This window comes from Gavia stellata, chromosome 11 (assembly GCF_030936135.1).
Source record: "Gavia stellata isolate bGavSte3 chromosome 11, bGavSte3.hap2, whole genome shotgun sequence".
Lineage (NCBI taxonomy): Eukaryota > Metazoa > Chordata > Aves > Gaviiformes > Gaviidae > Gavia > Gavia stellata.
Genome location: NC_082604.1, coordinates 1144416 through 1170728, shown reverse-complemented (window position 1 = coordinate 1170728; position 26313 = coordinate 1144416). Strand labels below are relative to the sequence as shown.

The 26313-nt window shown below is 44.7% G+C and overlaps 1 protein-coding gene across 2 annotated transcripts in view; it reads right to left on the bottom strand.

Annotated features, from left to right (window-relative positions):
* FARP2 (FERM, ARH/RhoGEF and pleckstrin domain protein 2) overlaps positions 1–26313 on the bottom strand; it is an 82139-nt gene that overhangs the window by 4633 nt on the left and 51193 nt on the right. The window contains exons 13-24 of one of the 2 annotated variants that reach the window (XM_059822494.1): positions 16027–16205; positions 11823–11912; positions 10432–10565; positions 9362–9443; positions 8093–8330; positions 5489–5619; positions 4600–4668; positions 4118–4207; positions 3758–3778; positions 3390–3472; positions 1304–1422; positions 463–626 (exon numbers count right to left, since the gene is read on the bottom strand). In XM_059822494.1, the coding sequence (XP_059678477.1) occupies positions 463–626; positions 1304–1422; positions 3390–3472; positions 3758–3778; positions 4118–4207; positions 4600–4668; positions 5489–5619; positions 8093–8330; positions 9362–9443; positions 10432–10565; positions 11823–11912; positions 16027–16205 (1400 nt within the window). The remainder of the gene's footprint in view (positions 1–462; positions 627–1303; positions 1423–3389; positions 3473–3757; positions 3779–4117; positions 4208–4599; positions 4669–5488; positions 5620–8092; positions 8331–9361; positions 9444–10431; positions 10566–11822; positions 11913–16026; positions 16206–26313) is intronic. The other variant, XM_059822493.1, reaches the window with a different exon arrangement.

Below are 26313 nucleotides of genomic sequence, written 5' to 3'. Positions count from 1 at the left end.
CTCATGCCCGCCAGCGAGGGAAGGGCAGAGAAGTCGTATTCCCACTGAGCTTAAAGCACTCTTCTTAATTCTAGGTGCAGTAGAGTATCTAACCAGACCTCAGTACAGCAGAGTCAATCTCTAAAGGAAAATATCATGGATAGGTAACTTAGCCTCCAGCAAGGCTGACGAAACCCAACGAACAATTGAGTCCTAGGATATCCTGGGTTTCCTTTAAAACTTCCCTCCTCCAGCGCCTTTGCCGAAGCAAAGCCCTGCTGCAAGGAGAGCAGAGCGTGTGTATGCGGACACACAGACATGCACAGAGCGGGGCAAGCATGCAGCGGCCTTTTAACGGCCCACGCTCTCCCACGGACGCAGAGACGCTGCCAAGGTGAAATGGGAGATGGAGCGGAGGCCGAGCAGCGGCCGAACGAGCCGGGACGGACAGAGTGAGAGGCGAGAGCTGCGCCCTGCGGGTACCTCGACAGCCACACTGTGGTCAGTCATGGAGACGCTCGTGTTGCGGTACCAGCACACGTGCATAGTTGTGTTGGCACGGTGGTGGCTCTGCCTGTCCAAGGAGCTACGAGAAGAGTGTATGTCATCTTCGGACTCCTGTTCTAGAGAGACCTCATCAGAGGATCCTGGGGAAGGAGAATTCGGCAGCGGTTTAAGAAAAACGTGCAATACAAGAGAAGCAGGGATTCCTGAGAAAAACTGTTTTCTCTTGCAATGGTCTAGTTTTAAAATACATCAACTTGAATTCGTTACACAGCTCCTAAAGGCCACTCTGAGCGGATCGTTGCTCAGGTCTTCTTGGGGCAGCTGACTCAATACTGCGTAAAACAAGAAACAAACAAACAAAAATCCCCACACTTCATCTTCAGTTGATTCTTAGTGAGGAATAGGAAGAAGCGCTCCAAGAAGGGATACTACATGTTTCAGCAGATCCATAACACCACCAGAGACAGGCACAAGAATGCTGGGCTATCAAAGAACTTGCTGACTTCCAAAGACACCAGATTTCTGGACAAGAAAATACGCTACATGGTTAAATTGAGAAAAATCTATGTAAGAGATGAATAAGGACCTTATAAAATTAACAATTCTGCAACTGGAGCATCTCTGCTGCATTTAAAGCTACCAGGAATATCAGTCTAGGAAGACAAGCGTTTTAATTAAAACAAAACAAAAGCACGATAACTCTCCATTACCATACGGATTATAAAAATACTCCACTTATGTCATCAAATTCACAGTAGGAAAAATGAAACGGACATGCCAACTGATGCTCTTCAAGAAGACAGGAAACACCACTTACTGTTGGAGCGATTGCATATTGAGTTTTCCAGAAGCATGTCAGATTTCTCAGTTGATTTCTTGGCCATTTCAATTGACATGTTTAGGTCTTCCATCCACTTCCCCATCTCCAGGCGGGTACTGCAAGACAAACGGTGCGAATGGAGAGCACGCCAGCCTGGAGCCGTGACAGAGTGCTGGTTTGCTGAAGGAAGGCACAAGCCACTGCCCAGTACAAGGAGCAGTCCCTTTCCGTTCAATAAACAAAAATAAAATAAAAATACCTCCCAAGCGTAAGTTTTCCAGATAGGAACTGACCTCACACAGCCTTCACCTCTATTTTCAAGCCTTGAAACGAGACTAAAATAACCATTAAAAACTTGGCCTTTACAGCAAAGGGAATGGATAGACAGCCAGAGGGCCACATAATATCCCCCTCTGGAGGGATCGGACTCAGAAGAGGAATGATGTGGTCTAGGTCATCGCTGTTCTTCATACAGAGAGCTTAGAACCATGGAATTGTTTCGGTTGGAAAAGACCTTTCAGGTCCAACCGTAAACCTAACCCTGCTAAGTCCACCAGCTTCATAGCTGATGGGTTATTTCAAACATGATTTCATGTTTTCACTCCAAAAAGCGTTTTTGGAGATAGGTGGTATGACCATACTGGAAACGATGCTTTCGAAGGCAAGCTGAAAGACAGCGCGTCTTTTAAAGGGGATATAGGATTTACCTTACATCTCAAGCAAGTAAAACACAGCGTACAAGAAGATGAAGAGGACTTCTGTCACCCCACGTAATTTCCATTACGGGTTACGTGGCTCACACCATGATTACAGGGTTAAGAGCTTTACAGCTCATATACGTGTATCTATAGCCATCGGTACGCAACAGCGTAAGGTTTTCCTTTGGACACAGCCGTGGCATTTCTTTTTTACTTCTGGCTACATTCCCCATGTGCACAATCGTTCTTTGAAGTGCTATATACAGTTACACGCTCTTGTGTTTGCTTGGGAGGGTCTGTGGGACTTTTTTTGGTAACCATCTCTTTTCTCCTTGAAGTTTTTAATTTAGACTGAAAATTCCACGCATAGTCTAAGCCCAGCAGCAATTTTTTGTTTGACAGGTAGGGGGAGGTAACAGGAGAAAACCAACAACCTTTGAGCCATTTCTAAGTTATGACAAGGTAAAAATTGTATTTATTTTCCCAAATTCAAGAACCTTTCAAGCACTTTTTGATTCGCAGCTGCTGAGAAACGGTTGATCTTAAAAATTATTGACATTTTCAGGTGTTAGGCTGGAACTAAAAAAAAGTTTTGCTTGCCGAATACGTCTGCACACCACAAGTATTGGCTCCTGTCCCACTGCACACCTGATTTATAAATGTTCAGTAATGGTTATTTTTCAAGAACAAGTTATCAAGCAGTAAAAAACCCCTCTAAATTTAAGGTTGAGATTTAGCGCTCCCATCCTGCATTCTTAGCGTACCCAACTCCAGCTGCCTTTTTAGGGGACCTGCGGAGGGACAAAACCTCCTAAAGCTGATCCCGAGAGAATAGGTGTAGTAGACGGCCTAACTATATTTCAGATATAAAGTAAAAAAAGACACCAAACTCGCTGCAAAGGGATAAGTTACACTGAAAAGGGATCAGTTTTCTCTCCAAGTCAGCCTCTAATTTTTCCTCTCCCTTCCCAGCTCCCTCCATGAGATCCATGCAGGAACTCTCCCTTCCTTACAGCCATTTGTAAGTTCCGGATTTTAATTCTTTTTGGGTCTCTCAAATATTTGTACGTTTAGATTTGGTTTTGTCTCCTGCTTTACAGCAGTTGTTTAAAGGATAACACTGGCAACTCAGCTAACTAGAAAACGATACAATGGCAATGTTATTGCTGCTGCGTGTTTAATAACGCACCGTTCCATGAGATAAACTGCTCCTTCCCGAGACACAGCACTGATAAAGGAGTTGCGAAGTGTCCCGTGTTTGTTTTGAAGTCACGCTTCCCAGAAGACGCCTGAAACACCCCCCTGGCTCCGCACCACACAATCGAACAGTAACTCTTTGGAGGTATCTATCAAACCAATAGGTAATTAAGGAAAATAATCGTTACCTTGCTGCCACCACTATGGTTTTTTGTGCTGAATAGATGGTGAAGCAGTGTGGGACGGCCCATTCGTTCTCACTCTCCTCCACCTGCGGAAAGAGAAAAGGTTTTTCTCATCACTACTCAGCGACAGATAACTACTAAAACCGTCCTCCTTGGCTGGCTAGGAATTTGAGTCACAATACGATTGCAACACGGTTGCAGTAAGTACGAAAGAGCTACTCTTTTACGAATACCACCTACTCGGAGTCTATTTTGGCTCTATACAATAATCTATATCGTGCGTTTCTACTGCCGCATCTCTAGCAGCACAGCACCACATCCAACAGGGCAAGAAAAGGAGGGTTCTGAGCAGGAGTCAGCTTCTTACTTACCGGTGGGTCAAGCACTATCAGCTGCAAATCAAACACAGAAAGAACAGTCCCATTAGAACAGCAGGGTGGGGAGGCAGGAGGACTGATTATATGCCTAGGTGTGTGCACCGGGGAAAAATGCCAGGACAAATCCGTGTTTCCAGATCAGCCTCTCACAGCAGCATGAAAATGGAACGGTCTTTGTTTGACACACAGGCTGGGGCACGTGAAGGTCCAGGCTGCGGCCAGCAGCACCGCAGGCTGCTGTCACGGGCTTGGGAGCAGCTCGTGGCTTTGGTCCTCATGCTCCGGAGGAATGCCTCGACCCGCTTAAGGCAAAGTAATTTCCTTAACGCTTCGATGCAACTTGAAACCACTTACCAACATGCCACGCAGAGGGAGATGTCCGTGAATTTTGAATTGATTTGTCCCTGTAACTCCTTTGCTTGTGTACAGTAACATATCTGAGAACTGAAAAAGGCAAGAAGAATACAATCAATCTTGTGAAGACAGCAGGTAGGGCCAAGTATTTTTTGACATCTTTTTAAAAATCTGTTGCTTAAAGGCCACTGTAGATGCATGAAAACCCACCATTTCTCAGGCAATTTGGCTTACTTTCCTTAAGCCCACTCTTGTTTATTTACAAGAGAGGCAATCCATTCAAAAATTCTGTTAAAACTATGCGCCATTAGGGAAAAGAGCTGAGCAGCCAGTATTGTCGCAGTCACGCTCTACCTAAAAATCTCTCAGAGTGAGTTTTCAGTCACGACTGCTGATTTTCAGCACAAGCACGTGAAAACACGCTTTCACGACAACTTTATCTTGAAGACTTTGGGTTTAGGAAAACCAGAAGGAACACCCACCAGAAAGAACATCCGCTGCTGTAAACCCTTCTTAGTGAGCTTGTACAAGCAACCCTCCCGGATAAACTCCTGCAGCGGAAAATAAGAAGTTAGACAAAGCTTGATCTTTCCCAAACACAGAGAATTTTAACGGTTCTTTTTTTTCCATCCCAGAGTACGCAGACGTTGATTGGTGCCCAGCAATGATCGCTAACAGATTTGTTAAACGCCAGATGACACCTTTCCTTCTGTTTTGTAACATGAATCAGCTCCTTGCTGCAGCCAGCATTTAAATCAACAAAGCAAGAGAAGGAAAAGGAGCAGAGTTCCTGTTGGACACCAGCAGTTCACCTCTTACACTTACATCCCACCGCAGTGACTGCCATAGCATCCCAAAAGCATACGCGATGCTCCTGTACTTATGCTCAGTATATCTATCAAAAACAAAGAAACAAAAAACCAAGCAAGAACTAAACAAACTCCTAGAACCACAGAGTCACCGATACCGGTTTCGCCCAGCGACACGGCTCTCACCATCGCTACCTGCTCCGTGCAGTCTCAGTCCGCAGAGATTGCATCAGAGAGATGTAAGCAGAGCTGGTGGTGGATTTCCTATCGAGCACGTGACATAACGCTTCCCACTCAAACACAGAGCACCAGACCCCAGTGTACCCAGTATCTACTGTACTGGAAACACCAAAGTGTAGCCAGAGTCTAAGCAGAAGCATTTTTGACCTATTTCCTAGGACATCACCAAGACCTCCACGGGACCTACTTTGAAGACAATCCTACAAAGCCTTTACAGTCATGCCATAAAATGGAGAGGCAGCGATGGCAAATACCCAGTTGAAAGGCACCTCTTGGGCAATAACACCAATAAAGGCTCTAAAAACTAAGCGAAAGTACTTACCCGACCAGGCGCCGTGAGATTATCTATACCGATCAAGTCGTGCTGCAGCTCCGTCAGCTTCTGGAAATTCTCCAGGCGGATGAGACTGTGCTGGAGCTGAGATGTCATTTCAGTGACTTCTTTCAGTGCATCTGTAAGGAAAACGGCACCAAGGGGATCAGAACAGAGCAGGCAAACGCGGGCCACCAATTTTATCCCTGGAAAATTGAATCGGAAATTTATAGCCAGATTTAGAATAGGATGGAATAATTGAGTTGGAAGGGACCTACAACGATCATCTAGTCCCACTGCCAACTTCTTAAAGCATGTTTTATAGCTACCTAGGGGCAAAACGGAGACTAGCAAGCAACTTCATGGCGCTTCCTGTGCTTCTGGAGATTATCCCTGATTTTGCGCCTATACAAAGTATTTACCATCCAGCCAAAAGTAAATTAAAAAATTAAAGCCAACTATTTCTGACTAAGATTACTTTATAAACGAATGGAATTTACTGTGCAAGCTTTTGACACTACAACACAATTATTTTTTGTCACGTTTTTACTTATAAATGATGGAGAGTCCCTAAAAAACCTACTTTTTTCCCTGCTAAAAAAGGGGCCAAGAAAAGGACTAATTTTCCAGCTTTGGTTGAAACATTAAGATCAATCAAGATTATCATGAGAAAATCACTGGAATGCCAGAAAAAGCATTCATTCTATGCAAGGAGAACAGTCTACACCTAAATTATCTTTTGTATTATCCAAACTAGCAGTTAAGGCAATTTTCCAGCTATTGCAGAAAGCTTCGGAGCCCTACACCAGAGCACGATAGGAAAGCAGTGAAACCCGCTACTGAAAACCTTAAAGAAAAACAAAGTTAATTTTAAAACATAAGCTGAACATGTTTTTTTAAATAAGCTGCCTCCTGCCAGTTTTCTGCAGTTCTGTTTGGTATATTCTGGGTTTTTTTCCCCCCAGTATTTAAATTACAGTATTCACTAAGCAGTTGGGTTCTCGGCAACCTAAATCCAAGTTGCCGTATATTTTGCAGAGCCGCGTGCGAGAATCAGGGAAGCCCTGAACGGAGAAAAAGCGTTTACACTGAATTCGTAGATGTAAGGCTTGTCTCCCCCAGGGTACGGGCAAAATGTGAGAATGGGCTTCCACCTAGCACATACAGGGAATGGGTTTCTGCCTAGCACGTATAGGGAGTGGGTTTCTGCCTAGCACATATAGGGAATGGGTTTCTGCCTAGCGCGTATAGGGAGAAGGCTTCTCCCTAGCACATATGGGGAGTGGGTTTCTGCCAAGCACGTATAGGGAATGGGTTTCTGCCTACCACATATAGGGAGTAGGCTTCTCCCTAGCACATATAGGGAGTGGGTTTCCGCCTAGCACGTACAGGGAATGACTTTCCGCCTAGCACGTACAGGGAATGACTTTCCGCCTAGCACATATAGGGAGTGCGTTTCCGCCTACCATGTATAGGGAGTGGGTTTCTGCCTAGCACATACAGGGAATGGGTTTCCACCTAGCACGTATAGGGAATGGGTTTCCGCCTAGCACGTATAGGGAATGGGTTTCTGCCTGGCACGTATAGGGAATGGGTTTCCGCCTGGCACGTATAGGGAATGGGTTTCCACCTAGCACGTATAGGGAATGGGTTTCTGCCTGGCACATACAGGGAATGGGTTTCTGCCTGGCACGTATAGAGAATGGGTTTCTGCCTAGCACATATAGGGAGTGGGTTTCCAACTAGCACGTATAGAGAGTGGGTTTCTGCCTAGCAGATATAGGGAGTGGGTTTCTGTCTAGCACGTACAGGGAATGGGTTTCTGCTTCGCACGTACAGGGGGTGGGTTTCTGCCTGGCACATATAGAGAATGGGTTTCTGCCTAGCACATATAGGGAGTGGGTTTCCGCCTAGCACATATAGGGAGTGGGTTTCTGCCTGGCACGTACAGAGAATGGGTTTCTGCCTAGCACATATAGAGAACAGGTTTCTGCCTAGCACATATAGGGAGTGGGTTTCCAACTAGCACGTATAGAGAGTGGGTTTCTGCCTATCACGTATAGGGAATTGGTTTCTGCCTGGCATGTACAAGGAATGGGTTTCTGCTTCGCACGTACAAGGGGTGGGTTTCTGCCTGGCACATATAGGGAGTGTGTTTCCACCCAGCACGTACAGGGAGTGGGTTTCCGCCTAGCATGTATAGAGAACGAGTTTCTGCCTAGCACGTACAGGGAGCAGGTTTCCACCTAGCACATATAGGGAGTGCGTTTCCACCTAGCACGTACAGGGAGTGGGTTTCTGCCTAGCATGTATAGAGAATGAGTTTCTGCCTGGCACGTATAGGGAGCAGGTTTCTGCCTAGCACATATAGAGAACGGGTTTCCACCTAGCATGTATAGGGAATGGGTTTCTGCCTAGCACATATAGAGAACGAGTTTCTGCCTAGCACATATAGGGAGCGGGTTTCCGCCTAGCACATATAGGGAGCGGGTTTCCGCCTAGCACATATAGGGAGCGGGTTTCCGCCTAGCACATATAGAGAACGGGTTTCCACCTAGCACATATAGAGAACGGGTTTCCACCTAGCACGTATACAGCCAAGTGCTCACTTACTCCGGCAATCTGCAAAGTCCCGGTGCTCTGCCGTGTAGTGCTTGCAGAGCCGCCCCAGGATCAGCTTGTAGTGCATCAGTCTCTGGATTGGTTTGAGCAGAAACGTGTTGAGGGGCAGGTAGCAAACCTTCTGCAGCTCAAACTCCTTGTAAACCAGTTCCAGCTTCTTTAGGCGTTTAGTCGCTTTCTCCAGTTCCGTCAGGACCTCGTCATGCTTCTGCAGATAACTGGTAAACTCCTGTTGAATCGTGCAAAAAAATTACTCGGATCAAAACAGTCTTTAATAGATTTCACAGCGAATAAGAAAAAACATCCCCTCTCCTCTCTACTTTCATCTCTGACCACGATTATATTATCCAAGACTGCATATATTGTCAGAACTATTGACTAAAATAGCACTAACAACATTATATGTTTCAATGGCTTCATTTAATAAAAAAAAACCCAAACAGTATTAAAAATAAAGATATTGGCTTGGTTGTCCTCTGTTCACTATTTACCGCAGCCGTGCCTCCGTGTACCTCTGATGAGAACAGCCAGCAGCACCGCCCGTTAATACTTTGCCATTCTAAGACAATTCTTATTGATGACAGATTTTTTTAGGACAGGCAGAAGTGAGCTGAGAGAGTCGTCTCATCTAGGTTTATCGATTAAAGACACTGGCAGGCAGCTGCCAGTCGGGGTGTAAATAGGTGTCTGTGCGGCACTACGCCTGTGCTGCTGGGAATGTCAAACACGGGGAGAGCTGGCGGTCGGAACAGCAGACCCACGCTTCTGCACTCCCGTTGAAGCCACTGGTTTTAATGGAATAATTACGGCGCTACTGCAGCACGAGCGTAACTGTCCCCTGAAGGCACTCCCAAGAAAGGTGATGTCATTTTAGAAGAAACTACTCTGTAGTTAAAAAATAGTCGTATTTTGCAATTAAACAAACTTACGAAACAGTGTCTCCACAGGGGAGAGTTCGAGTTATGCAAATATAGGAGAGACGGTGACGCTAATTAAGTAATTTTTGTCTTCTGGTGAATAACCAACAACCAACCAACCTTTTCTCAAGGTAAATGGAGGTGGTTAAATAAGCAATAGTGGTATAAAGCCTTGTTGTAAATATTTTATTATGTTTTCTTCTTAACTTGTTTATCAACAATAATTGTTTGCAAGTCACTTCAAGTTTAGCGGAAATACTAAACCTTGAACACTCACCCTTGACAAAAGGAAAAAAAGTCAATCAACAGTTCTGAAATTCCATTATTTTAACCCTTTATCTACCTTTAGAGTACGCATATTCCTGAGCATGACATCTCCAATGCGTTGATAATCTCCTTTCACGTGAGCGTTGGTTTTTCCTTCCCTGAAACGCACATAAGGAGATGAAAGAAGAAGGTGCAGTACATGGGATATCAAGAAATTTCAGTTTCCTGCCTCCACCTTCCCCTGTACTTCAAGAACTAATCTTTTAAGAAAAGCTTCCCAGGTATCTGTGTATTTTAAGGAGCGCTTTAGTAAAATTAAGGGAAGCAGTACTAACGTTAATCCCTCCTCTATCCATTTTCAGCCACTTGATATTCCCATTTCACTGTTCAGGTTGAAAACTTGGTACAGTAAACATGGAAGCTGCATAAAAGAATAAACATAAAGCCACGCTTTGAAAACTGAGAAAAGAATAGAAATGAATTTGTGTGAAAGCCTATTTCGCAGTTTAACTTCTCGGACTCCTGAATAAGCGTCATAACGTGATCCCACCTGAATTTATGAATTTGTGTTTGTTCGTACTTGGTTTACGTTAACCACCTCCTTTTGAATGGTAATTAGATTCTCATTTATTACATCTCAGGTCAGGAGAAAGTAATACAAAGGTTAGAAGCCTAAAGACGTGCTCTTTGAAATAAATCGTGCTGCAAGAACTGAACTCTGATCTTAAGTACCACAAAGCATTTCCTAGATTTTCACCTGGCGATTCATTAACTGGAAGGTATTGAAAACCATACACATTATCTTTTTGACCTTGTGTTCCTTCTCTTTTCTAAGACTAGAGAGACAACACCCGGTTATATTAAGGGTCGGACTCGATGATCTTAAGGGTCTTTTCCAACCGAAATGATTCTGTGATTACAAAATCCTTGGTCTGGTGTACGATTCATAAAGCTAGAGGATATTATGGACAAGGCAATGCTTGAAAAATGGGCTTTGCAAAGTGTATTTAGTAATTTATTAAAATACTTTTTCTTTGATTCTATTTAAGCAGAAATACCAGTTCAAGATTAAGTACGGTTTTGATGGGCGGACATAGGAAAAGGTCCCCCCGCTTGTTGCCCATGCGCTGCACTATTAACGCTTACCAGAGCAATAGCCTTTGCTCAATCTCTTTCAGAAAGCCTCGATGAAACTCATAAATCGGGTCGATGTTAGAGAAGAGTAATGTCATCAGGCCCTCTGGCATAGCGTTCTCCTTGATGACTGCGCTGCGAAACCACTGCCGGAAAAATCAGAAACGACGATAAATTTTTCTATTTAAGGAATTAATAGCTAGTATAAAAATTTCTGCTCCTGCAGCGATGGAGGAGGAGAAAGTGTGTGCACAGGAAAAGAGCAAGAAGGAAGGAGGAATATTTAGGGAAGACGTAATCTGGAAAAGATGAAAAGATGTAATTTTTTGCCTTGCCAAACATTACAAATATGAGGCTTATTACTGGTTCTGGGCACAAGCGCGTTTCTTAATGCAATGATGAGATGACTGGTAACAGCTCTAAATCACCCCCAATTACCACGTGGCTGCCGCAGCTGACGTTACGCCACCGCTTTCGCTTCAACGCAGATCCAACTGCTCTTTCATAAAACCTGGAGCCTTGTGCAAGTTATTCAGCAGCTGGAGACGTCTTGTTGCGTGTCATATACTGCACCTTTTTATCGCTTTCTGTTTCCCCGCTTTCTGGCAGGGACGTGAATATTACAAAAATCCTCTGAGGTGCCAGATGTTCCCCCATCTTTTAGGAGAACTGCTGGGAAGGCTGTAGGAGGAATTTGAGTGAGATGGTGCTCGCAGAGAACACCTCAACTGAAGACGTATGGCATTAAGGGACTCAAACTTCTCTTCGGTGAAATAAAAACAATAGCTTATAGAAAGACAACAGTCAGTGTTCAAACCTGGGGTAAATGAACAAAAAGCTCTTAAAGAAGAAGAGTTGGAAACTCAGGGTGTCCTCCAAACAAGGACTCACTTTGTCTACTCTGGGTGAAAGGAGGGGAAAGCAAAAGCGGCAAGAAAAAAAGACAAAACTCAAACCCCTTAATACGGATGGATCCTTAATACGCTCTGCAATTTTCATCTGCTCTCGTGACCTGAAGGCGCAAAGAGAAAAGCTTCCCAGGGAATACCGCGGAGATGATGGCTAGACTATAAGCAGAGCTGACAGCAGTGACTATCATGGAAGCTGAATGCCGAACATTTTTAGGCTGTCCTGGTTCACAATTTTCAGAGAGAAAGTTTGCCTAAGACATCAAAACGACATGCGATGTAGCTATTGGAGCTAACAATAGAAGTCCAGATATCTGCTCTCCCACATGAGGACCTACAGAACAAGGAAGGTAACAGCTACACGGCTCATGGATTACGCTTTATCATAGGACTTTCTTCTTCTGTTACCTGGAAGAAATTCCAAGTTTTTCCACATTAACAACTATAAATCTGTTAAGAAAAGGAAAAGCATTGAAGAAAGTTAAAAACCCTTACCACTGTAATAACTTCCAGGTCCTTTAAATACGTCCGTTCTGTAGCAAGGATCTCCTTTGCTATGAAGTATGCCTTGTCAGTTGGATAGCGCTGAAAGAATACAAAGTAATCAACAGGTATTAAAATAGAAATGCTCTATTTATTACTAAGCACAAGCTCAAACCTTAAATACATTTCCCCTTGCCATGTGCAAATGGAGCAGCTGATTACTAAGAGGGCATCTCCGTATTCAGTACCGTATTCTCAAATACTGACTTTACTATAAAATACTATTTATATGTCAAGATTATTAAAAAATAATGTCAGTTATACGAACTTCCATTTCAAAATCAAGGGAGTACTTTACAAAAGTGTGGAAGCAGTTATTCCAGATTTCCTAGGTTTTAAACACTTCTCTAATCAAACGGAGTACAGCAGATCCGCAACACAGTCCTTTTCCAAAACTATTCTGTTTCCACTCACAGCTTTTACCCAAATCCTTTCAAGATCATATTAATTAGTTAAGAAAACACAAAAATCAAAGGTGCCATTTTATGATCCTTGGCACTTCTACCTCAAAAAGTCTGAATGAGATAGCAAAGCTGAAAACTGGGGGAAGGTGGGTGGAAACGACCCACAGAGATTTATCTCAACTCCCAGTTATTGGTTAAACCTTCCTCTCTTCTGCAAGCACGTATTCATACCACGTCTGCACTACGGGTGGTTCTTAACAGCATCGCACGATCTGGCTGGGTTTTTTGGGGTCTCCAGGAGAAGAGTGCCTGGAGGACTGTCCTGCCAAGAGCAGCGTGTCTCTCTCACGTTGCAGCACTTCGCTCCACCGAGCTGCACGGCAGATCTCAGAAAGGTCCCCAGGCGTTCAGGAGCAATCACGGGAGAAGCGAGCTTTGGAAGCACTAAACGCCGAGTGGCACCTTTGCTCGTGGTGAGGTTTCTGTACGTTCCTTGAGCGGCTGAGAGTCAGGACATACGGTGCAGAGATCTCTGGATCACCAACTGAGATGAAACAAGAGTAAGGAAGTTTGCACTTGCTGGCACCAAGAAGCACCCAAAGACATGGTGAAGACAGCAAACAGCATGGGCCTGTGACCTTCTTGTCTGAGAGGTAAGACAACCAGAACGTTGGATGGGGAGAGCAGGAGTAAAGAGCACGAAAGGTGGTTTCTCCTTTGAGGCAGCACAGAAAACTGTAGATGACAGTGCGGCCACTGACTCCATAAGGAACTGAGTGTGGACGATGGAGCCTTCCTTGCACTGTAATGGAAGGTCCTGGATCCTTCTCAAGTACCGAAGAGTCAACAAACCTGGCTGCTCTCTTTCTCCTTCTGCAAGCAGGCAAGGCGAGGGGAGCAAAGCAGCTTGCAGAAAAATGGTCGCAGAAGTCTGCTGTTCGGTGGACTTCTCTATCGTACCAGGAGAAATGCAGCGTTCTTGTGGAGTGCAGTTTGTCAGTACTCTATACCATGCACCTACAAAGGCAAACTCTGGTAATTCGTCATCCGCATCTGAAGAGTAGTCAAAGAATGCACACGTCAACGTATGGATACGCACACACTCATTTATTTCTCCTGAGTGCATCTAAACGCTTGGAGTCATTGCTTAAGAAAGAGGAGCTGGCTGGACTAGAAGACTTCAAGAGGTCCCTTCCAACCTCAGTGACTCTGTTTTTGCAGATTCTTGTTTTTGCTAGCAACCACTGGGAAAGCCTGATAACACAGTGCAGCGGGGATAAACAAGAAAATCTGAATCACACACCGACGTCTGGCCATCTCCGTCATTTTGAAAAACCGTGCAAGTACATGAAGCCACTGCTTACCAAAGCACACGATCAGATGTCAGTATGAAGCAGTACGTCAGCTTTACCACACAGACCAGAGGAGGCTGGCTGCACAGGGTACGTCAGGCTCTGGAGAAGCTCCTGGGAGACCTCGGTCAAAATTTGTGGACTACCACCACTTACTTCACCTTTCAGAAAGGCTCTGCAGCGTTCCAGTGTGCAAGAGGATACGGATATAGATGATGCACTGGGGCAGAGAGGCCTTGCTTGGCAGTGCTGAAGCACAGAGAGAGGAGCTGAAGTTCACGTCTCGAGGACTAAAGGTGGAATCACCTCCAGAACAAAAACATTTGATAATTAGGATTACCCGAGAAAGCCAGGGTGAGTCTGGTGAGCTCTACATGGGGGTGAGGAAAGCCCCACATCATAAAACACGCACCTCCCTCAACTTGGCAGCTTTCCGTGGCGGTATCGGGGAGCTCTCAGTTAAGGCACCCAGTGCTTACTGGGGGAAAGGAAGGAAAGGAAGGAAAGCAGCCTAGACTAAGGGTCGGTACCTAGACATAAGCACGTCTTGAAGACACAAAGTTGTTCCTGCTTTGAGACTTGTTGCACTCACAAAAGTCAGAGGCACTTTTGCGTCCCTCTTTACAGAAAGCAAACCTCGAGCTTCCCCAAGTCCGGAGCGTTGTCCACCTCTCACCAGACCGAAGAGTCAGCCCCGGAGAAGGCAGCTCCAATGATACAGGCAGCCCTGCTGAACAAGCGCGTGACTGACTGGGTGTAAGAGGATGCACCGTGATGCCTCCTTCTCAGCCGAAGTTGAGCTCAGGTCCTCTACAGCGTGAAAGGGGACACCTCAGGACCGCTATAAAGGTCCCGTTATGATTAGAAAGAATGGCTTGGAGGATCGACGTACCGTGAGATGGACCAACGAGACTGCGGTGAGACTGTGTGGGAAGTAAGGGAACTAGGAAGAACGCACCTTATATATAAACGTTAGCTGTGTGTTATTCTTTACGCTGGTAAACGAAATTATTTTAGAACACATGTTTATTAATGACACACGGCTCTTTGCACAGACAGCACAATCCAGTGAGCTGACATGGCTTAAACATGACAGCATGCAGCAAAGACAAGGCCAAGTTCAACATCACCATGCGACACAATTTTTCCTTACTGAATGAGCCAAAGGCAACCGGTTTCCAGCCACCTCCCCCACCAGCCTTTCAGCGTACTGTCCTGGCGAGAATCACCTTCAACAATTCACCTGCTCCGGAGTGTCCTTTCCATAGTCTCAGCACAAAGACAAGGGTTTTTTACATTCTAATATAACAGTTACAGCCCAAAAGGTGCCAAGTGGAAGATCTTTCTTATGAGGAAAGGCTGAGGGACTTGGGTCTTTTTAGTCTGGAGAAGAGAAGATTGAGGGGGGATCTTATCAACGCTTATAAATACTTCAGGGGTGGGTGCCAGGAGGGTGGGGCCAGTCTTTTTTCAGTGGTGCCCAGTGACAGGATGAGAGGTAATGGGCACAAACTTCATCATAGGAAGTTCCATCTCAACATGAGGAGGAGCTTCTTTCCTTTGAGGGTGGCAGAGCACTGGAACAAACTGCCCAGAGAAGTTGTGGAGTCTCCTTCTCTGGAGATATTCAGAACTCGCCTGGACGCATTCCTGTGCGACCTGCTCTGGGTGAGCCTGCTCTGGCGGGGGGGTTGGACTGGATGATCTCCAGAGGTCCCTTCCAACCCCTGTCAGCCTGTGATTCTGTGAAGTGCACTGCTACTGTTTCATGTCAGATACATATCAACCGTTTCCCCCAAACAGCGCACCTCAGGCAGCCACATCTCTTAGTGTATCTCAAGTTGGAAGGGACCCATAAGGATCATCGAGTCCCTACTCCTCGCAGAACTACCTAAAAACTAAACTACCTCGCAAAACTAAACCATATGACTAAGAGCATCGTCCAGATGCTCCTTGAACTCTGACAAGTTCGATGTCATGACCACTCCGTGGGGAGCCTGTTCCAGGACCGACCACCCTCTCAGTGAAGAACCTTTTCCTGATGTCCAGCGTGAACTCTTGTTTCCTTTTTGGGGTAGAAAAGGCAGATTTTAAGCACAGCTCCCTGCCACGCCAGGGCCCTTGGCAGCGGTTCCTGCTAAAACAGCGGGAGGTGGTCCCAGCAGCAGACGCCAAGACAACCCCTACACCAAGAGGGCAGCGGGTACTCCTGCCACAACGGCGAGACACGCAGACCCGACCAAACCTTCGGCACCGGAGTTTTTGAAACTAACCACCAAACCCATCTGTTCTACCACAAAATACAACGCAATCAACTTTCAGTGACCAGCAAGCACAGCTCCTCCCGTGAAACCATCAATTTTCTCGTTACGTAAATTCCCAGTCGCGCCATTACCTTACCTTACGTTTCATTTCGTCATCCTCTTCTATCCTGGCACCGCCAGCATCACTGAGGACAGGACTCAGAAGAGGAGATGAACCCTGGCCGGCTGCGTTCAAGTTCACCTGAAACGCCGGGTTCAAGCCCAGGGGACTCTTCAGCACGAGGGAAGAGAGCTGAGGATGGTCCAGTGGGAGGCCTGGGTGGGAAGAGAACGAGAAGATGGAGTGGAAAAGGAGAGAAAATGGTTTTGAAGATAGTGCATCTAAGACGATCGCCCACTGTTACTCTAAACCATAACTGCAATCGCACGTTATTTAAAAAAAGGCAAAAGAAAAAAAAGAAAAAAGGCACATATACATCTTATATATACATCTTAAAGGCGTCTCTGAAAGCAGACGGAGCGTTCCCTGCAGCCCAGCTGTTACGTGGCAGCACAGTAAGGACAAACACCTTACAACCGCATTTAAGGGAAAGGATAAATTGTTTAGTGTCTAGGAAAAAGCGCTCAAATCCCGCTGGATTTTGTTGAGTAGCAGCAGGGTTCGCAACATAGGATTATACCGCAGTAACAAGAAGACAGCTTTTAATTTTTCTTTTTTTTAAAATAAGAATTACTTTTCACCCCAGGGAAAAGCTAGGACAAATCATTCCACTAGTCTCCACTCCAGAAGATAAAGCTCATTAAAAATACATTCAGAAATCAGAGAATCTCCAAAATTGTACCAATGGGAGATGAAAACACACTGCTTTACAAAAAGGGAGCGTGCAAGAGATTTAATTCCTGGCTCTTCTAAGTATATGCATAGAATAACCTACTGATCTCAAAGGAGAGCAATTTTGCAGCACTGAGTATTAATTGGATGGACACAATTCTCTTGCGCAGCAAAACTTGTCTGAAGCAGGAGTAACATGTGCTGCTTTGCTTTAGATTATTAATTGTCAATTTTTTTATATATTATTATTTCTTTCGTGGACCCTTCGGAGATTTCTGACATATAAGACACCATTACAGTGATTTTAAGCCTATGAACAGTAGCTGCTCTCCTCTCTTCAGCAGACTTCTTACGACTGAAGTCTTCAGACTTCAGCACGCCGACATCCCTCAGGGGTTCACAGCGAAAACGACTGTTTAAGAAGATCCGTATTTTGGGACCAAAAGAAGGCAACACACACTCCAATTACTCCCGCTACGCCCACAAAATTCCTACCTAACCTCACCTATTATTTTTTTTTTCTGATCTTCCCTATGATAAACAGACAAGCTTTATCAGAGCAGGCAACTGAAGGGGTACCAAGCACTTCAGTATCTACCGCTCTCACCGCCGTGCTCAAACCCTCCGCCACGCTCGCAGCCCTCCCCAGCGTAAGAGCAAGGGCTCAATCACCAGACCGAAGGCAAAGAGAAACATCGACAGCGAAGCCAAAAACGCCAGCTCATCCATTCCCAGACTCCTGAAATATCATCCCAAAAAGGCTTTAAAAAAAAAATAAATAAATCAGCCCCCGTGGATATCCAGTGTCTCTCGACGCGGACACAGGGCACATGTACTGGAGGAGAAGGAGTCGGGAGCTTTCCGATTCACTCCCGGCGGGAGCGGCTGCTGCTCTCCGGCTCGGGAAGCACAATCACTGCAAGGCGCCCGGCAGCGTGACAATGGCGAGGGAGCCCAAGCGCGTGTTTTCACATTGACAAATGCAGGAAGCTAAATAGTGCTGCACTCGGTCACCTGGAAGAGATTCAGACCGGCGAGGCTGCGGAGTTAACTATTAATACACTAGTCAAGCACAGTCATTCCGGAGCGGATTTTTGTTTCTGCCTGAGCTTTTTCTTCATTCCCCCTGCTTTTAATATTAGCACAGGAAAGCAACAACATCTGGCATTTGTTTCACCTATACGGGGACGGGAGTTTATTGGAAGTTTACTTTTACATGTAAGGGATGCTTGAAACGACAGCTTAAACCCGAATAAGCTACAAGCTTAAAGGGGCGCGGAGCTTCTTTAAATTCTTGGAATTTAACACGATGTAGCGACACGTTCCAGAATTTGTAACTGGAACTGCTTCTGGACAGACCAAACGTTCCGATAGAAGGGGGGCAGAAGGGATATAACTTGCTACAAACTCCACCGCCTGCCTACGGCAATCGAGTTGTTCTAGTTTTTATTATTAAGTTCAAACACTCGCTCATCGTATCTGACAGCGAGAACCCCGTTGCCCGAAGCCAGAGTGATTTACAAAACTAAGAGGCACGTTCAGCTCCTCGAGAAGCCTGAAAGGAAAAGCAGAAGCCACAATGCTCCCCCTCTCCCCTGGCCTGGGAGGGGGCCAACCCACAGATGCAAACGCCTATCGCTTCTTCGGGAGCAGGAGTGCCCTTCCCCTGCACGCCGATAGCTACGGGAGGACACCCTGTAGCTGCCGTTTAGTTCCCTAGGATGAAAGGAATAAAAAATTCAGGAAGGAGCTGTTACAGCTGGCAACTTAAACGGCAAATTCTGAAAAAAGCACTTTCTGAGGTTAACGTGACTTTCGAAATCTGTTTTCTCTAGAAAGGACTATAAAACATCACGGAGCCGCTGGGGTTAGCGTTTTTGCTTTTGATATAAACTCAATACGATGGCGTATCTTGGCAGATGACGTTACAAACGTGTACCGAAATTTTCCTTCTTGTAATCCCACGGTATTTCTCCACTAAAGCAGCAAGGGGGGAGCTCACAGTCAAGCAGGTTAGATGTACGGCGACTCTCTATTCTCCTGGGGAAGGATGGTAAAGGAAGAATCCACGCAAGAGTTGGAGTAAGAGGTGCTGCTTTCCACAGCTGCTCAGCGTAGAAAACTCCTCATTAGGTAGAAATATTGGTGCGAAGATCAAATCACCTGACTGATTTCCTCCGTCAGCAAACCCTGGCGCGCCGAGGTCTTCCCTGCTCCGCGGGCGGCAGCATCTCCAGGTACGCTAAAAGGGACTGTTCTCTGAGAGGGATGTTTCCACGTTTCAACATTCTGCATGAAGAGGAAATTCGTTCTCTACATGTAAAGTGGTAACCCGAACACCCCAAAGTGGGAAGCCTCGCTGAAAGGAGGAGTCAGGGTTTCCGTGCGATGACGTGGGTATTCAGCGATGTAAACCAGACCCTCACGGACACGACTGCATTCTGTATGTGACAAATTTCTGCTTTCACATCACACACAAATGCACTTAACTCAATGCAACATCAAAAAACGTGACAGTTCGGTGTCGTATTCCACATACTCCAAGATCTTTAAGAATACTAATGCTTCTTGGTTAATTACACTATGTAGTTATAACCACGTATCCTTAAGCAAACAAACCCACAGTTTCATAAAAAGACAAGAATGCATATAATTGGGAAAAAAAATAATCGAGTCTAACAGTAAAACATTGCAAAAGCACTGTAGTTTGCATGAACGCAGCTACGGACTTCAGTGAGGATGCTACGGCATCTTTCGCAGCTACTGTATAATATAGTCAAATTGTTTTATTATTGTTTATACTGCCTCTTCTGTTGGCCAGGTATAAGAATGCAAAAACCTCTCTTTAATATATAAAACTATGACTTAACACAAATGTTTGTCCACTCTACTTTTTACTGAGCTCTTCAGTGGATACAGACGTGAAGGTTCATACTCAAATTTGGAAAAAAAACTATCTTTAGAATATTATAGAAAACCAGTCATGAGAAGTTCATTATGGGACTACGGAACAACCTTAAGCCAGCTGCTGTAAGCATGACCTTACCTTGTATTTTCTTCAAGAGTACTCAGATCCCATCCCTCGCACTGACATTATTGCAGTTAACATACAATTGGGTTTGGTTTTGTTTGGGTTTTTTTTGCTCAATACATCTATTGAGCGTCCAATATCCCAAATCCCTTCTTATTTACTTTGCTAATAGAAACACAGCAGAGATCTTCTCTAACCTGTCAGGCATTTCAAAATACACTTCTTTACCCTTTGCAAGCTTCAGAGATATGGGTAGTGGAGGAAAATTTTGGAAAACCATCACCCAACACGCAGCAGCCAGGTTTTAACTCTGACTCGTAATTTACTACCTTAGCATAAACCAGTTTTGGTCTTGCATTAGGGACAGCAGCAGGCGACACGCTAGGGAGATGAAACCGCCTTCCCGATCGAGCTTTGAGAGGAAAAAGAAAACGCTACGTGGCAAATTACAACTATTTTCTGCAAATGAAAAAATTGAGTAAGAATAAATAAATTAGTAAATCCAGTAACAACCTGCTAGATTTACTTTCTTAACCCTAACACTAAATTTTATCATTTGAACCATCAGGAGCCTCTAAATTTCTGTTGTCTGAAATCAGTCCTATGATGCCTTTACTCTAATAAACTACTAGAAGATGTCCATATATATACTAAGACTTTTTTTTTGCGGTTATAAACCAAGCTAAATTGAAGCGTACTTATACAATAGTTAAGGGAGAGGATGTTTCATGCCTTTGAAGTCGCACAAAAGGAAATGGGGAGGGAGGGAAGACTTAAAATCGTGTATCTGAGTTTTAATTGCAGCTTTAATTTTAAAAGTGGCTCTGGAAAACTGGCATGCTAAACCCCAGCATCTCATTTTTCTGTGTGCCTTCAGAAGCACGTCAGCCGACACTCAGAAAAAGCTTTTGCCTTTCCTCTGCCACCCCTCTGTCAGTACCGTATACCTTTAGAAGTGCAAAGCAAAATTCTGTTTCTTTTGGAAAAATTCTCGTCTCTGGGAAACGTTCAGCTCCAGCAGGAACGGGGAGGTGGGTCCAGGTCCGAGGCAGAACCTGGCCTGAAAAATAAAAAAATCCCTGCGGCCACGGTGACGCTAAGTGAAAAGCCGCGAGTTGGATTTTCAGATCTGAAATAGCAAATCTGGGATCTGTCCTACCTTCCATTACCAAGATCGCCGGCTAGCTGTTGTTTCAGAAAAAGAGAAGCACGCAGCTCCCAGTTCTGTGGGCTTTCCTCCCAGTTTAATAGAATTTTAAACGGTAAAAGCTCCCATTAGGGGACTAGGCCAGTTTATTAGAATACCGGGTTTGCTAATTATATTAATACGGACCAGCTTTTACTAAAAGTTTAAGCAGAAGCAGACTTCATTTGGTTTACAGAGTTAACAAGCTTAATAATAACCTAATAAGACAGCAAGCTTTTGGCATCACCTCTCAGTTATTTTTCAGAGGATGCTTCCATTCTCCAATCCCAATTCAGTCTTTACCCGTAAAGTCAGATTTGAGTGCAAAGCTCGACAAAAATAAAACGCAAGTGCTGGTTCTGTAAGCTTTATGCTTGAATGCTTAAAACAATTCAAAGACAGACAGCAAAACCAGCATCCCAATAACAAAGAGCATTACTGGATGTGCTAAAAGCTACGTGAGGTTCAAATGTTAGCAATTCGACCCTTATCAGAAGGGAGTGCCCTTGCATTTCACTGGCTGGTTCCCTTTAAAGATGTAACTTTATTATTATATTATTATTGTTGCTACTTCAAACGGATGAGGCTTTTTACGCTAAAGCCGCGCTCAGAGCCCCCTCCCGCCCAACGCCCTGCTGAACCCATCGCATGCACAGACCAAATTATTATCTCTAGAGTGAAAGTGTTCTGCAAGCTAAGGTACTACAACTGAAATCCTGGAATATCCCCAATCTTCCTTATTTCAAAACATCACCACTAATATATTTTTCCCCAGCACCCGCTGAAAATCTTCCCTTTAAAATAATGAGGGATAGTCAGGAGATAGAGAATCTCATCTAAGAGCCTAAAAAAAATTATCTAAGAGACTTCCAATTCAAACATTTCTTTCTTTCTTATCCTCAGAGGGCTACAGATCACATTAAACGGTCAAACATGCTTATAGCACTTGGCATACGCTCCAGTGAAATGTTGTACCCGTGAAGTTACACCTCCGCGTGATACTGTAGGAGAGTCCTAACGCTGGTCCCAGTTTTACGTCCAGGATCTGAAATGACCACCCTTCTTTTGCCACCTTCCCCCTGCCTTGTAAAGGCTACACTATATGCAGGCAAGAAAGAATATGTACCTCTTGCTATAGACTGCAGATTGTCAACTTTTATACTGTCACAGTGTTAAACAGAAATCTCTTTACGCTGTGTTGATAGCTTTGACCCGTCCGTGCTCACACGACGACTTCGCACAAATGAACGGTCAGGGTTTCAACCTAAATCGCTTCTTTAAGTCAGGTACGTGTTTTCCTTAAGTCTACGTAAAAATTGGTTTAACTTTGCGGCAAACCCAAAGTTAATCGAATTCAAGCCCTGTAATAAAGTAATATAACATGCTACGTTCTAAAATCTCCTGATGTTCGGAAGGAAGTCAAAAGTCAATCATTTGTCCCTGCTGAAAAGCAAAGTTTTTTGGAGTTGGTGTTTTCATAACTCAACAAACATAATGCGGAGAATAATTTTACAAAATCATCAATTCAAACTAGCCCAGAAACCTGCTCCGTCTCCTTATGCAAGTACTATTGACTTTTTTTAAGCAAATGTTTCTATGATTCAGGGAAAGAGGATTTACCCATACATCGGTCAGACTCCCGAAGGAGAACTTTCAACCTAGAAAACATGCAATTGCCTCCATACCCTATGTTTACAATAAAGGACAGGCTTCCAATAAAACCCAAATATACAGAAGAGAGTTGGAGGGACATACCCAGTTTAAAAGAAAATGCCTCCAAAATAAAGGTAATTCCTATAACAAAACCTGGACTTTTAATCGCATTTGTATCCCGAGCAAAAGGTTTGCAGAAATCAGTTGTTTGAAAACCGCACACCGATAGTTGCCCCGGCTGTGCTCTACTTTCAACGAGGGTGTACAGGAGGAAAACTGCCTGGAGAAATCTGGTAATAAAACTCTAAGATGCCTTGGCTAGGAGAACAAATATTTATTCTATTTCAAACGCAAGGGTAATGAAAAATAAAGCTAAAAAGCCCACGTTGTCATTTATATGAAAGTTTTCCTTATTTTATTGCATAAACAATTAAAATTACGAATTAGTACAAATCTGTAGGTTCATAACCGGCAATCTGAACAGACACAAAGGTATTAAAAATCCCAACATGTAATTCAATAAAACATTTACCATATAAAAGATTAAGTTCAAGAGATCAATTACGAAATTCCACCCCTCGTCGTTTTCTTAACGCACCCCCTTTCCTGAAAAGAGTAGCACCTATTTAACCGGGGAGTCACTCTAGCCAAGGCACACGTACCCCTGTACGTATCGACAAACGGGCATTTCGTGTTTCTTACCCATCCGCAGGGCTGTCGCCAGCCGCGCTCTCGGCTGCCGTCCCAGCCTTGGGCATCGGAACAGCAGCAGGATATTGTGACTTTGGAGAATGGATAGCAACGCCTTCCCCATCAACCAGGTTCAGTTAACCACGCTCCGAATTCGAAACCTGCAAAGCTACAGCTCACCCGGTGGAGTAATCCTACGATAGCCCACGAGCAGATAATAAAGTAAATGGATTTTATGATACGTGTTTGGAACTGTAAAGTCTCCCCATATTCATACAGAGAGTGTATATGCATACCCGCACATATACACATAGCATTTGTGACAAGTGCGATGTAAGATCTACTAAAAACTAGAGGTAATGACAGCTAAAGGGCTACAATGAAAATTGTATCGTATACTCACTCATTCCATCAATACCGGATAATTATGGCTTAGAACTTTTTGCAAAATGACAATAATGGGAATGACTTACCGACAGGTTTGCACCAAAAATCATAAAATTATAATGACTTTTATTAGTGTCTGGAAGAAATCTTACCCTTATCAAGAATTGCAACTAAACAAGAACGACCACCATCAAAAGAAACAAACAAAACAACCGACACCAAACCAAAACTAAGCCACCAACCGAAAAAAGAAATTAAAAATCCCGTACACAGAATCACCTAACGACCACAATACAAATATACACAGGAGAAGGGAGATCAACACTTGGTATTATCCAGCAACTCTGATATTCACTGGAAATGAGAGTGAAAGTTGAGAGCAGATCAATGTATTGCCCTATTCCATCCCAAGATAAAATATGGTAAGTCCTGGGAAATATACAGCACGTATTACTTGAATAATGAATGAGTACTTTAAAATTACAAAGTCTACACACAATAGATGCCACAGACTAGTAAAGTTTACCAATGTTTAACCGGTTGGTGGATAGGTCAGAGAATATTCTATGACCCGTGTTTTGTGCAAATTAAAAAAAGAGTTCCACTAACTGCATACACGAATATCAAAAATGTTCTGATGTAGTGCTTTACATTTAATAAATGTGCTTAAGCGTAGAACGGTTGGAAGTATACGCGTACAGGACTACAGGTGCACATTAAACTACCCACCCAAGACACGCGTTTCTTAGTGTCTTTTAGTCGCACTGCAACGCACAAGTTGAGTACCGCGAAAGAGCGAAACCCATCAGCCTCACTCATTTTGAAAAGCCACCAAGATTGACGTGCTTCCTACGGCTGCACGGAATTGCTGAAATAGGAAAACAAGAGAAGTGGAAGGATGGAGAACAGCCCTATTTCGCTGAGGAGCAGGAGCGATGGCTCCAGCGTTCTCCCATCGCCGAGCTACCACTGCAACGGCCGGAGGATGCACAGTCTGGAGCAGGAGAACAAACCTGGAAACCCCAGCGGTTCTCCGTACTGGAAAAACACGGCACTAAACCCTGTACGTCCACGAGAAATAGAAGTACCTATGTATGACCCCCCCGCCTCCCGCAGATGGGGGCAGAAAGCAAACGTGAAAGAACGTACCTGCGGAAGTGACAGTGTCGGGGGGAGAGGAGGACGACCACTCACTTGCCACGGACAAGTGAAGGTTTGCACCTAGGCTTTCATCTGCTCCCACCACAGCTCCACAAATGCTTTCTTCTCAAGGTGAGCACGCATGGGATACTCGACAAAGATCTTCTGATTTTTTTCCTATGTAATCTCCCCCCCTTTTTTCATGCCGCGCGATTACCGCAGCGGCTTTCGCTGCTCGGGGTCTACGAGGGTCCCAGCTCTCTCGGTTGGGTGACTGGCACCAACGCCACACCTGCCAGCATACTACTCACCTTCTTGAAAAGAAAACTTGGGTGCTCAGGAAAAAAAAACAAAACAAATCAGTACCAGGAACTAAGTTTTAGTTGTATCAACACTGTAAAAATAAAACAAAACAGAACAAACCGCAAGGAGTAACACTGAAAGCTCAGCAGCATCGCTGGTACTCGGGACATAACCACACCGCACCGAAGTTCACCAATTCCCTCGGGCTACCCAAAGACAAACGATACGGACAGAGAACGGAAAACCCTTCCTTCTCTCACCTTCTCCTGCCACTTCAGGAGACAACTGGGGGAGAAGAGGACGCCTGGCTTGGCTCTAGCGCACTAAAATAACTCGCAATTGGTGCTCGGGTTCACGGCGAAGCACTGAAACGGCCCGTGCCCTTGAAGGCAGGCTGGTTTTCTCTCCATCTCTATTGGAAAGTGAATCTGAACTTACCCCTCTGGAGGAAACGACGAAGAACCTTTTCTCACAGCTTTCTTGCTATAATAAAAACTCTACTTAGGAAGTAAATTTTCTCCTCTTTTGTGCCTATCTGGGAAACCACGATTAAATCAACAGAGCTAAGCATGCAACTGCATCCTCAGAAGCCATATAGCATTGAAAATCAGACAAGCCCAGGAAGAAACCACGACAGACGTATGCTATCAAGTAGCAACAGCGCAGACAGAACTAGCAGGCGGCAGGGGCACGGGCAGCAGCACCGAACCCTCACGCAACCTGCAAGTACGCCACGGTGTGCAATCCTGGCAAGGGGTATCGGCTCGTAGGTGCTGACCGGCATCGTCTTTGCGCAAGCATCCCAAATCCAGGTCTAGAGAGCGAGGAGTCAGATGATGTGACGGGCAACGTTCCCGGGGAGACCTGTAACTAAAACCTTCATCCGAACAGCTCCGTACCCGTGCCAAAGCTCCCCCTACCCCACCGCCCTGTCTTCACCCGTGGCTCCGCACATCTCGCGCTAAGCTAAAGGACCGAGATCCTAGTCACTCCCATTCCTTTAGAAAACAAAAGGAGCATTACATTAAGACTCTAACTACTTTTTTTTTTTTTTTAATCCCTGAGATTTAAAACTGCCAATAAAAGAGCTGCATAATTGCAAAATACAAGAAGAAAACCATTGAAGACGCCTTTTCGAATTAACTGCGTTGCAAGAAAACGTACTGGCACGCCTTCTCTCAGCATTGCCAAGCGTGTTTAT